General features: G+C 42.5%; 2 protein-coding genes across 3 annotated transcripts in view; one reads left to right on the forward strand and one right to left on the reverse strand.

Moving 5' to 3' along the window:
- Window positions 1-295: 295 nt before the first annotated feature.
- On the reverse strand, window positions 296-3,331 carry mpg (N-methylpurine DNA glycosylase). Its single transcript, XM_026995487.2, has 3 exons — window positions 2,577-3,331; window positions 1,054-1,258; window positions 296-826 (listed from the first exon to the last, which is right to left on the reverse strand). The coding sequence occupies exons 1-3, from the start codon at window positions 2,814-2,816 to the stop codon at window positions 411-413; spliced, it is 861 nt and encodes a 286-aa protein (XP_026851288.2). The 5' UTR covers window positions 2,817-3,331; the 3' UTR covers window positions 296-410.
- Window positions 3,332-11,811: 8,480 nt separating this feature from the next.
- Window positions 11,812-13,034, forward strand: part of rhbdf1a (rhomboid 5 homolog 1a (Drosophila)) — a 32,531-nt gene continuing 31,308 nt past the window's right edge. The window contains exon 1 of one of the 2 annotated variants that reach the window (XM_027000641.2): window positions 11,812-12,214. The gene's annotated coding sequence lies outside the window, so the exon portion shown is untranslated. The remainder of the gene's footprint in view (window positions 12,215-13,034) is intronic. The other variant, XM_027000724.2, reaches the window with a different exon arrangement.

Consider the following 13,034-nt stretch of genomic DNA (forward strand, 5'->3'; position numbering starts at 1 on the left):
GATAGCTGTAGTCAGAGGGCTGTACTTGAGTATTTTCTATCAGGAGAGGGGTTAATCCCTGCTGTGATGCATCATGCTAACAAACATGAAGGACCACAGAATAACACACTGTAATTGCTCCAGACCGAAGTGCCAAGAGCCTGAGGGTTCCCTTGGACAAAACCAGAAGGTGTAAAAGAGCACAAGAGGAGATAGTTGGTTTAAAAGTGCTGAGTGTTGGCTGCGTTCTGGGTTTGGCTTTGAAACTAGATAGCATCTTCAAAACACCTGCAAAATCACTGAGCTCAAACATGGATTCAGACACAGATGTTTATTAGGAAATACACATCCTTTCTGGCTTCCACAGTAAAGCCTCTGTGAAAGTGAGTTGCTCTGATTATGCAAACAGAATGAGTTGCACATGGAGAATGTCAGGAAGAGTGCAGGATTGTGGCTGGCTGTCCTTCCAACTTGGCGGCTAGTCCCTGCTTGCTTTCTGCCTGCCTGTCCATGATGCTCACGCAAGGGTGGCCAAGCAGGTAGAAACGCAGTGGTTTGGTGGCCCACTCTCCATGGGACTCAACACCAATCCGGGGGGCCGACACCACCTCTCCGGTACTGCCACTGGGATCCCGTTCCAGCCACACCTCAGTGTCTGTGCCTAGGTCCCTACGGTCGAAGCAGCGCTGCACGTCCAGGGCCTGGCATAGTTTGGAGGGCCCGTTGCACAGCTCTTTGTCCTTCAGGACCCTGGCGCCCTCCCTGCGTCTTGCCGCCCGCAGCCTCCGCATGGTGTCCTGCCCATTGAGGGGCTCCAACGAGCGCAAAAGGACCGCCGCCCCCTCCCCTATACACACACAAAAGCATAACTTACCATGGCTCCATGTAGTCTCCTTCCCCTCTGGGCTCACACCTATTTTTGTCTAATGCTGGTATATAAATACTTCAGTTATTGTGTCAAAGTGCCCTTTAATAAAAAGCAGCTCAAGAAAACAGCACTGCATCAAACAGTGGTACCTACGCAGACCTAGGCCGGACATACCCTACCTCATTAGAAACAGCATGAGCTCTCACCTTGGCTGGAGACATTCATGCACAGGTAGATGCCATAAATAGGGTAGACGTAGATGGTGCCAGGCTTCATGAACATGGCCACATTCCTCTCCGTGCGCTTCCCGCCGGCCGAGTGTGACGCCTTGTCCTCGCCACCAAGATATGCCTCCGTCTCCACTACTCTGCCTCTCAGCTCTGTGCCATTGGAGTGCCTCCGGACCAGCACCTCTCACACACACACATTTAATACAAACAGTTGTACTCCACCCAATAATCTCTAGAGGGGAAAAACCCAAACTATGATTTGGCCAGCAGGTGGTGCATGTGTGCAAACAGTTTGTGTGAAATTAACACCAGCTACTGTTTATCAAAATCATCAGACAGCATGATAGAAAATTTTACATATTTTGAATAAAGAATAAAAATTCAATCACTGAACATCTGTAGGAGCTGCAGGTATCTATTTATGCCACATCTGACAATAGCTTTACAGCCTTTATGTGTGTTTTTCAGTGCCAGAATAAATACACTTTGGACCATGTTATGGTACCACAGTAAACCTCCATGATATAAGTCATTACAATAAAAATGATACTGACAGTTAATTTTGATGGGTAAACATCCATGTTCTGCCAAATTTGGGAAAGATCTTATCTTCCTCAGTGGTGCCCCCCAAAAAAGTATGACTTAGCTGGTAGTGTTTTTTTGTTTTTGTTTTTTTGTGCATGTTTTGTGACCTCACAGAAACCACTCAAACAGAAAATCAGAACAAAATCTTTTGTGCAATAGATGTGTATGCAGTGAACTCTGTGGAGTGTAAAACTGCCATAAGTACCGACTCCTACGACTGCCAGCTATAGATGGCCAGATAGCAGCAATTCATGATGCATGGTCAAATATAGGGTTGGGGGTTCCTGGTCCTCTTCAATCACAAACAAAAACTTCCAGAAATAGAGGTGCAACCACAATGTAAATTATGAGTTTTGCTATTGATCACTACTTCACCTGGCATTTGGAGATAAGTGGCCTAAATGCTTTCCTTAGCAGGTCTCTGCCTTTTCAATGACTCTTGTTAAATGGCAATAGGCACGGCTTGGGTCTGTGAACCTGGCTGCATGTTTGTCCTCTAAAGCACCTGATTACAAGTCAGGCTGTGTTGTGGCAGTTTATCTATGCTATATTTAATCAGAAACTGCTTAAACAGGTCACTTCCAAAACATGGATGGTATCCATGGCAGTACTATCCATGACAAGTGATTAAAGCATGTCTCATAGTACAAGTCTATCAGACATACGTGAAAATAACTTATTAGGAATACCAACAATACCAATCCATTATGCATTTTCCAATTTACAAAATGTTGTGTCCCACTTATTACCATTAAGCCTAACAACTGTGTTCGTTTAAATAGCTTCTTTTGTTCCTGAAGGAACGTTCTCTTAACTCCTTAGACTGCCACAACAAAACACAGTGTTGTCTAATTATGATTCATAGTGATATTAATAATTATACATATAATAATTCTAATGAACTTGAGCCTTACCTTGCCGATAAAAGCTTTAGCTAAATCAACACAGGGCTGGTTAAAGAAGTCGAATCTTAACCTGGCCCTATTTTCATCATTAATTGGAAAGTACTGACTGCGGATGCCTTCTTGGTCTTTGCCCTCGTCTCTGTGTCCTCCCTCCAGATGTGTTGTACGGTGCTGTAATTGCTCGGGCACAAAATTTAATTGATCGCAAACTTTTGCATTTGAAAGTAACTTCCTCTTTCGAGTCATCATGGTAATAATTAACTTAGCCTACTCGCTAGCAAGTGCTTTATCTATAATTACACTATTCTAAGTTATCGCTACTTCTTGCAAACAGCTCAACGTTATATTTTAGCGTTATCTCCGGTTACTGTATATTTAGCTAAGATCACCATATTTGGGTTTCTTATTAGCTAGCTAGCGTTAATAGAAATAGAAATCGCTAGGCTACGTTAGCTAGCTAGCTATGACTAGCTTCCAGGGCCCTCGCGATTTGAGCTAACGCTAACTCTACAACTAAACCAGTTAGATTACTGTCTTGGTTATGAGCTCTATTATGTTATTATGCCCAAGTCACAAACACTGATTTTCTGAGCAACAAAGCTTGCTGAAAGCTTTCTGAAACTCCGCTCAGCTTATTTGTTTACATTGTATCTAGTGGGTTTTTCCCCTGTAAAGCTAGCAACGTATTGTGGGATTGTTAAAGGCACCGCGACCACAATAAATAACAAACCGGGCCTTAGCATCTATGCGTGGAAGACGTTATATGGCAAAGGGATATTCCAGAAGATTTGTTATACCTTAAACTTAACCTTAAACTCTGAGCTGACCTAACTTGACCCGGCGTATCCTGATAGCGGCTGCAAAATAGGCGGTTAGAATTTCTTGGGTCGAAGGTCACGTTTAAGGTTTGATAAACTCGCTTTCTTGAATACCGATTTGCCTGCACAATAACGGCATGAAAAGATTTCTACGATTTTCACATACGCTTACTACTGAAAGAGCAGTAGTAACGATGCGGGTCTACACGGGCTATAAAAACACAAGATTCATGCTAAGACTCATTATGTTAAACTGGCCAAGCAACATACATTTTTAAAAGTTAAAGGGCAGTGGTTAAGGTACTTGACTTGTAATCGTAAGACTGCTGGTTCAAGCGTCACTACTGCCAAGTTGTCACTCTTGGGCCCCTGAGCAAGACCCTTAATCCTCAATTTCTCAAGTTGTACTCAGTCATAACTGTAAGTTGCTTTTGATAACTGCGTCAGCTAAAATGCCGTAAATGTAATGTAAAATTGTCTTGTCGACTTTCGCATGGGGAAACGTTTGTGCTAATGGCCAAATGTTCATCGATTGTTAAAAGCTTAAAGAGTAAAAAAATCAAATAGATTTAAAATGTCACATCCACGATCTTGTCGTCTGATTACGTTAAATATGATGGTTAAGAACGTACAAAAGATCTGAAAACGGTGGGTTAGTGAAAACAGTTAAAGAAATGTTTTAATGAAGTCTAAACACTCTACTTCCTTTGATATGATCACTTCTTAAAGTCAAAAGAATGATCCACAACTTCAGTTTCCTCTAAGAACAGTTTTTGGAACGCTGCGGATTTGGCCAGTGTTCTGATTACCTCTAGCCTATGTCCAGTAAACCTGTTAGTTTCCACTTATCTGGATATCACAGCAAACGGAAACCCCTGAGGTTTTACAAATTGTGAGTTGAAAGATCTGAGTTAGGGGTCAGAATTAAGGTGAAATTTTTCTTTACCTCTTTTCTGCTACTTTTGTCAGAATATATCGACCTGTACAGAGCACTTGCAAATGCGGGGCCCTTCTGGTGAAGCTAGATTTCAATGTGTCTGGTGAAGATAGATTTCAATGTGTTGTCCACATTTATTATCAGTAGGCTTGACTCAGGTAAAGATTTTTCTTGGTTCTTCTTCTTAGCATGTCTCTTTGTTACTACCCTGTCTAAAAAAAGGTTTAATTAACTAATAAAAAATAATAAAGCTTTATCAGTTAATTTTTTTCCACAAGTATATCTTGGAAAAATGCTGAGGCAAAAGCCATAGGCTTGTGTCATAAGCAGTTTTCCTGGCTGGCTTGATACTACATCATTACTGTATACTAATTACAGACACGGACCCTAGTAGAGTCATTCTCACCACAACAGGCACTTGCATCAGAAGACTAAGTTCTAAACAGCAAGCTAACTCCTGTGCCCATTCTTGCTGTTCCCACAGGACTCCCTCAGTTGAGGAGCCCTGCAGGAGAAGCAGGGGAAACCTGCCTCACACACCCCCTCCGACAGACTCTGCTGAAGAGCTTCCAGAGTCTTTTAAGTTGCTGGCAATATTCTGCTGTTGTTGAGCAGCTAGAGACGCACAGAGTTTCTGTCATATACTGTGTGTATGTTTTCAATTCGTCTTTTATTTTACACCTTTGCAAATATTGATACCCCTGTGAAGACATTTAATACATTAAAGGTTAGAAATAATCTCTTGGAAAACTGGTTTTCCCATTGTGTTTCCTTAGTGGATTTAATCAACCATATGGAAGAGTTGGTGTGTGAAAAGGCAAAGTGTTTTCTCATGTGGTTCTCTGTTAGTGTGGCTCAGCGACTGGGAGCCAGGCCAGCGAGACCAAATGCTCAGAGATTGCTGGTTTAATGTGTAACAGTGGTAGAAATAGGCAGGAAGCATAGTGCTGGCTGCTAATGGGTAAACTGATATATTTGGGTAACTCAAGAATGTAATAAACATTCCAAAATAAAATATGTGCGTGTATCGGTTTTACCAGACTATGGCAACTGTCCAGTAGTAATTTTTCCATCTGTCCATTAAATGTTTGTTGGAATTAACTCTTAAAAACACTGCAGGTCAATCAAATTTTTATGAGCAGTTTGTCTGCATTTGGGGACACGTGGTACCTCTGGCGTGAGTGATTTTTCATATGTGGAAAATTGCCAGGTAATTATGCTAGCCTTCACAATAAACCCAAGAAAACATACCCAAGTGGTGTTGCTGTTCTTTTAGTACATAAAATCTAGGGCTCAGCATAAAAAAGTTTACTCAATGACCTGATAACTACTGAACAGAAATCATATCTTGTTATTTCATGTATTCTTTGAATGTGAAACTTCACAGTACTGAAGAATATCTGCATATAATCTCCCTTCTGACTATTGATCACCATCAACACTCAATCTTCCGTTCATAGAACAACAAGCAGTTCTTTGCAGCTGTTGTTCAGCATGTGTAGAAGCAAAAGCCTAGCCATGGACACTGGGATCTACAGTAAATGTGCCCTCTGTGCCAGCTGGCGTGGGGACAGAGACTGACCGAGGCCGAAGCCAGACACACAAGCTCACCCGCTATAACTGCTAGTAAAAGCCAGGGAGGATTTGCTGACTGGGTCAGAGCTGTCGGCCTGGCTGGAGCCATTGTTGTTATACCTTGGCAGACTTTTGTGTGCACATCAGCAGAATGGATGGGGCTCTGGCAGGAACCTCTGCCATAGTTGTTTTCTGGTATGTTGAGTGCACTCAACCCCCATCACCCCCACCCGACACCCCACATCCCCCGCAAGGGCAGTAGGACATAGATCTGACATGCAGACAGGACCCCCTGCATCCCCAAATGCTTCGTTGATGCCGACTGATCACCTGCCACTTACTGACTCATGACTCACTGCTCCCAGCCATGTAGCATCTTTGCTGTGCAGGTAAAACACCCAGGTTTTCTAGGCAGCTGTGTCTGGCTTGCAGCTGCACTATATAAAAAGACTTCAGTTGTATTTTGGAAGAAGAATCTTTAAAGGGGTGTGTTGCTTCAAGAAAAAAAAAGGCATCACCTGTTTTAAATATTTATGATCGATTCCTAGTGGGAAGGAACAGGAGGGGAAAAGGCTAAAGTTGTCAGGGCAGGAGCCTGCTGTCTGACATGTTTTATGCAACTTTGACTATGGGGGTATGTAATGATTTACTTGCTAAATCATTTAGGCAGACAGATGGTCACCCTCTCTTCTTACCAGCCGACACCTGCACAGCACACTTCAGCAGAGAGAGAAGGGGAGAATAGTTGGTCTAAGTCCTGAATCATACATGACTTGCACTATATTGCTTACATGTCTGCTTTGTTCTGCTCAACCGGGCTGTTAGCACTGTCCGTCAGGTGGCTGGCATTTCCAGATGCACTCCACATTAGTAAGGAGACAAGGTAAAACCTAAGCATTTCAGTGTGAACTTTTCTCTCCATGACACCGTGCTCTGAGGATGGGAAACCTGCCCTACTGTAACAGAGTACCCGATCCTCTGGCTCCTGTGGGCGGTAAGTGCACGTGTGGTTTCTCCGAACCATGGCTAACGGGCCATTGAAGTAGCTATGGAGATGGCTTAACTAATTTTGTTTTGAAATATGAGGTCACATCATAGTGATTGCAGGAGTATAGAGACTTCCACTAAGTCTGCTCTGTTTGCCTCAGTGAACCTTGGCTAAATTTAAAGTGATAGCTCTGTCAGCTGACAGGAGGATTTTAGCATTACCAAACAGAGCCTTCACTGTCTCTTTTACTCTTTAATATTCCCTCTCTGCACCTCTCTGCCTGATACTGTATATTTCTGTAACTCAGCATTGTACACAGTGCTCCTCTAGAATTTTCCCCTTACTGTCACAGTTGAGTGACTCTGTCATTTTAATTGGTCTACAGTGATGTGCAATGCTCTTGTAGAACACCAGTTGAGGTTTGTTTGAACAGATTTCCCTTTGCTAAAGTGCATGTTGATGGTTTTGTTGTTCAATGGTTTGTTGGAATGCACGCTACTCTGCCCAGCTGAACTGTATCTGAGACCCACTGCCCTTGAGAGAGTTTGCTGAGTCCTTTGGGGAGGCATGTCAGAATTCCCCTTCCCACAGCCGAGCCCAGGACTGCTCCATTTTCCTGATTAAATTCATCACTAATTAAAAGCTCATTAATGTTTAAGGCCACTCCAGCTGTGCTACGTGGCGGGTGCCAGGTGTGATGCAGGCGCGTGGGTGACTCCACACGGGAGGGAGAGAGAGGCTGGATTACATGGGGGATTTCATGGGGTCAGTATCCGGACGCTGCACCTCTGGCGGGTGAGCAAATCAGCAGCATTGCTGCTCCAAACGAGAAGCAGGAAAACCATCCCAGCTGTATCTAGTAACAGCAGCTGGAATGTAGGGGCCCACGGCCTTAGATGGCCTGAAAAGCAGAGGAATGTAATAACAGAACCTGGAAGTTCAACTTTCCTCTGGGAAGTTCACAAACACGCCTAAGGCATTGTACCCGGCATTAAAAATGGCTCGTGTGCAGCATATATTTGTTAGTTTGCACAGGGGATCCATGAGACCTCTTCTCTCTGACTTTGTTGTTCCTTTTTGCCAGTGTGGTCTCTATTTTCTTTCCAATTAGAGAACCTGACTCTGCGCTAGCATGCTTGCACACAGCTGTTAGTAAAGAAGATATGTGTGCAATCAAATAAAAACAACTGATTTCTAAAATCTGCAGAGGTTGGTGATAATACAAGCTGAACTTCATACAAGCTGAGAGACAGTGGCCACCCTTGTTTGATTGACCTTCTCACTTTGGTCTGCAAATTCTTCCGTGATGTGAACAGAAAACACTACTATATTTGACACTGATGTAACATCCATCACTGCTATAACAGAAAACACTGCCACATTTGAACACCGATCCAACAGAAAACACATCCACATGTGTCACTAATGTAACAGAGAACACTACCACATTTGTCACACATTCATGTGCTGTAACACATTCATCACTGCTGTAACAGAAAACACTACCATATTTATTTTACTCTGCTGAATTTGGCATCTGTCTAATGCATTTCAAAAATTATTTAGAAATAAGTAGAGAAGCTACAGCAATATCTCTGATCTGAAGATTAAATATTGATAAGTGGCAACATATGAAGCAACAAATCTTGTGTGTTGTTCCCTTAAGTTAGCAGGATAGCCTGTCTGGAGCACTTATCTTACTAAGGATGTGTGTGTGTGTGTGTGTGTGTGTGTGTGTGTGTGTGTGTGTGTGTGTGTGTGTGTGTGTGTGTGTGTGTGTGTGTGTGTGTGTGTGTGTGTGTGTGTGTGTGTGTGTGATAGGGTGGAGAGGTGGCTGCTCCTCAGACAACATAACTCTTTCATCAATCTTTAATCCACTGTTGGCACTCCTCCCTGTCCACTTGGTAAACTGCAGATATTCCAGAAGGGAAATGTTGGCATTCTTTCTTCCTGCATGCAGGTTCTTGCTTTTGCATCTTCTATGTATTTTTATACTTTATTAATCTTTTTGTGTGTCTCATAATAAATTTACACTCTGACAGAATTATTTTGAATGAAATGTCAGTGTGAAATGTAGAAGCTTACAATGTATGAGCTTAACCATTACTTCATTGTACAAATGGTTACTTGTCATACTGTAAGAAAGTAATGCAAGCAATCATTCCTGGTCCTAATTACACAATGACAGAATTACTTCAATAACATGGTAAGATGTCAGTGACTTGTAGGAAAGCAGTGGCATGTGGCTGGTGCCTAGTGGGCAGTTATTGATCTCTAGCCCTAGCACAGAAGTATGAGCCTGGGGGATTCAGAGTTGGGGGATTGATGCTGCACAAAGAACATCTAACAACAGAAATTCATCAGTACTTGTTCCTTTTTCTGATAGTTTACACACATATGGTGACAAAGGCACTGGAAACTCCAATCAAAAGATAAATGATTGTGAAAAGTATGTTTATGACAGGGTATTTTATTACATTAGAACTTCATGGAATTAAGAGATTTCTATGGCTGATTAAGGTTCCTCACAGATTTAATTTGCTCACTCATTCTGTGTCTTTTTAACTGAGGAGGTCAGTGATTTGAAACAGAACCTCTGATTGAGAACACAGCTGTGCTTCTTGGTCCCTGATAACAATTCAACACAGTGAAAATATCGAGCCTTCGTGTTCCGGTCACCTCTTCTTTCTTCCCTCCAGAATCTGTCATTAATCTTATCTGGCAAACAGGTTGTCTAACTTAGTCACTTGCAAGCACCTCACACATTTTTTCTGTGCAGTCAGTGCCAGCGGAAACCCTTTACAGGCCGTCGGCCTTTGTTCGTCAACTAAACAGGAGTCTGGTGTGCAAAGCCTTTTATCTTTGCTTGACTGAAGGGTTTTCAGAGAAGCTTAAATGGTCTCCCACCTTCACCACTAAGGCAACTGCACCCCAACCTCACTCATCTGCGCCAACTCGTTTCTAGCCCATGAGAACACTTCAGAATCCATTCATTACTCTTGGCCCATGGTATAGCACTCAGGAGCTTTGTCTAAGTTCGCAGGGAAAGTCAGTGCTGCTTATGTCTTTGAGTTTGTCTGAATGTTACAATGTTGTCATTCGGTGTGTAGGTAGATAAACCCCCAAGTAATCACATACAGCTTGCCCAAATGTGAATGTATAACTGGCTTCCAGATCAGACCTGTCTTCACCAAACTGGTTCTGGATAGCACCATTGCTTCTGCTGCTAGAAGAGCAGCCCATAACATGTCACCCACTGGCAGGACAAGAAAAGCTTGATGTGTGAAATTTGCCCACAACATGCCGAAACTGTACTGCATTAACCTGCTTGTCACATTAAAACAACAGCCAAAATCCAACTCTTGCCTTTCAGCGATTTGTGGAAAAATCCTATTTCAAACTACTCTGTGGGTGTCAGTGCTACAATGGGCTTGCGAAACACTGGGTTATAGTCTCTGTCTAGGTTAAGTGCTTTAGAGATGAGAGAACAATGTGCCAAGCTGCAATATCCTGAGAGGTCTATGTAGACTCTGCCCTTGTCAACACCACACTAATCCTAAACCTTTCAGGCACCAAATCACTCCTCTCCATGGTTTCTGAGCAGATATGAACTTGAACCAAAAACACATTACATGCTGAAGGGGCTATTTTCTTCACTGTTTCATAGAAACCTTTCTCAATTACATGGAGATTAGTAGATTTCTTTCTTTTAAGGTTCTGTCAAAAAAAAATCATATGATCAATATAGTTCACAAAACCTTTTTCAAAATATTTATCCATATAGAATGTTCCATTACACAACATTAATTACAGTGCAGTTGTAATAATAAAAAACAGAATACCAAAACCATCAAGGCATTTTATCCTTCCAGCTATTGTGAAATACCTGATCACTGCCTATGACCAGGGCAGAGGGCCAGGAGGTTAGATGAACAACTCTGTCAGGCACTCTGGAAATTCCCTGGAAGCAAATGGAATCTCAACAATGCAATGACAAAAATGGAATGTCATGCATGGCAGTGTGATCTCTATGGCTTAGGTCTGAACATTGAAGCTGAAACCTGAACAGTGAAGCTGAAACACAAGTCTAAACATTGAAGAACAACCTGTGGGAGTAATAACCTCTCTTTCTCCTTCTTCTCAGTATCCCTAGAGAACCATGCTTTGCCATCCCTGGAATGACTTACAGTCTCAGGAAAGAGTGAAACTGCACCTCAGCTCATATAATATCCAAAATGCTTATCACGATGCCTCAGACCTTCATTGCTTTTTTAAAAAAAATCGCACACAGTTCTGTTAAGAACCAAAATACTGTGTTTGAGATCCCCCAGGATAAAGACAATTGATACAGTGTTTCAGGTAATCTACAAAGCCATGGACACTTTTATGTGACATTCATTTAGATTTCATTTAACATGAAATAATGACGAAGTTAAAATTTTCAAATACAGGTCAAACAAGACACACAACAACAAAGACAAGATAAGGGTGCCATAGGGCTCCGGAAATAACATCTATTATTTTTCTAAGCATAAAGCTCCTTTTAGCCCCTGACACACACACACACACACACACACGCACACACACGCACACACACGCACACACACGCACACACACACACACACACACCAAAACTGCACTAACCATGTAGATTAATTATGCTGACTTTTACACCTCAGGCTCAGGCAATAAACCAAAGTCTATGTTTACAGTCAGAATTATAGGACTAGGTTATGAGTGATATTTCAGGTAAATCCGCATATTAAAAAAAAATCTTTTTAAATGTCGACAAACCATCTCACACCACAATCGTTAAAGAAACTCGACTTTGACGAAACTTGTTCTGTCTCTTTAAGTATTCAAACTTGAGACCTTGCTTAGTCACGCCCGCCGGCTGAGCACAGCAAGCGACATCGCTGTGACTCCCAGGCCACACCGATTGGCCCCTGCGATTGTCAGGCTCCTCGGCCGACGCAGCGATACTTCGTAGCCACGGGCGGGGCACCGGTCGTCAAACTGAATTACCGGCAGCAGGCGAAAACTTACCCGAGCTGTTCTGTCGTCTATGGGAATGTACTGGATACTGCGTGGGAAAATTGGACTCAGTCAGCAATTTTTGAGAACGTCCTAACGTTGGAATGTTAATTCGATAACGCACATCCTGAATCAGATTTGAAGCTCCGACTATTCATTTTTTAAACTTATTATTATATTTTGTTTGTTGTGTACGATGAAGTGACAGCACATCCTCTATTATCTGAGATCTCAAGATTTCAGCGGAACTATTTTTTTCGCCACTTGTCGTGGTTGACTCGGGACCAGAGTAAGGGTGAGTTGATGTTTTTACAGCGCAGCAGCAGCACTCAAAATTCAGTTTAATGGAACACCTTGTCACGGAAACAAACGTCCAAGGCCGTTGAAAATCACTGCAGATCCATCAATACGAATATATTTTCCACGTTTGCGCGTGTCGCGAGATCAGTGAGAACTGCGCTGCTACACTGAATTATACAGTAAGAAGGGCGCCGCAGAACCGAACTGTAATGAATTTGCTAGAGATCACACCAGTTTATGTGTTTATTCTTGGACACGGTAGGGCTCTTATGTTTCCAAGTATTATTATGCATCTACTGTCCAGAAGGAATACTTTTAGTGCATGAAAAACGTAGAATGCATGCCACCTGTCAATCAGTGTGGACGCACCAAAAGGTTGCTAGCAATATTTGATCACGAGACTCGCTGGAATCTCACGGAGGTGCGCCTGTTCTGTTTAGATTTCACGGCAGTACCCTTTCCGTACATGTCGGCTGTGTTTGCTATGCTTATGTCGTGATCGCATGGCCGGTGAGAGGCGTTCTGTCTTACGCCTGAATGCCAAACTAGCGAACATTTTTTTACTCATAAGAACTGATGATCTGTTTTGCGCGTGCTGCCATGTATATACCGTGTGATTTATTTCGCCTCCCCCTGTGCTGTGTAACATGAAGGTTACTCTTTGATTACTTGAGTTTACACTAGTGTCAATTCGTCATTTCTACACGGTCAAGTTACATATATGGCGGATGTGTGTAAGACACTGCCATAATCTTGCTACATTAACTACTAAGATTGTTACTGCATCCTTTGGGAGAGTGCAACTTGAAATGGCT

This window comes from Electrophorus electricus, chromosome 8, assembly GCF_013358815.1.
Source record: "Electrophorus electricus isolate fEleEle1 chromosome 8, fEleEle1.pri, whole genome shotgun sequence".
Classification (NCBI taxonomy): Eukaryota; Metazoa; Chordata; class Actinopteri; order Gymnotiformes; family Gymnotidae; genus Electrophorus; species Electrophorus electricus.

Bases quoted from the DNA above. Each gene is read 5' to 3' on its own strand.
- mpg (XM_026995487.2), bottom strand. From the start codon at position 2,816: ATGATGACTCGAAAGAGGAAGTTACTTTCAAATGCAAAAGTTTGCGAT. The intron at 1,259-2,576 runs GTAAGGCTCAAG...TGTGTGTGAGAG, and splicing joins CTAAAGCTTTTATCGGCAAG to GTGCTGGTCCGGAGGCACTC. The intron at 827-1,053 runs GTGAGAGCTCAT...GTGTGTGTATAG, and splicing joins CATGAATGTCTCCAGCCAAG to GGGAGGGGGCGGCGGTCCTT.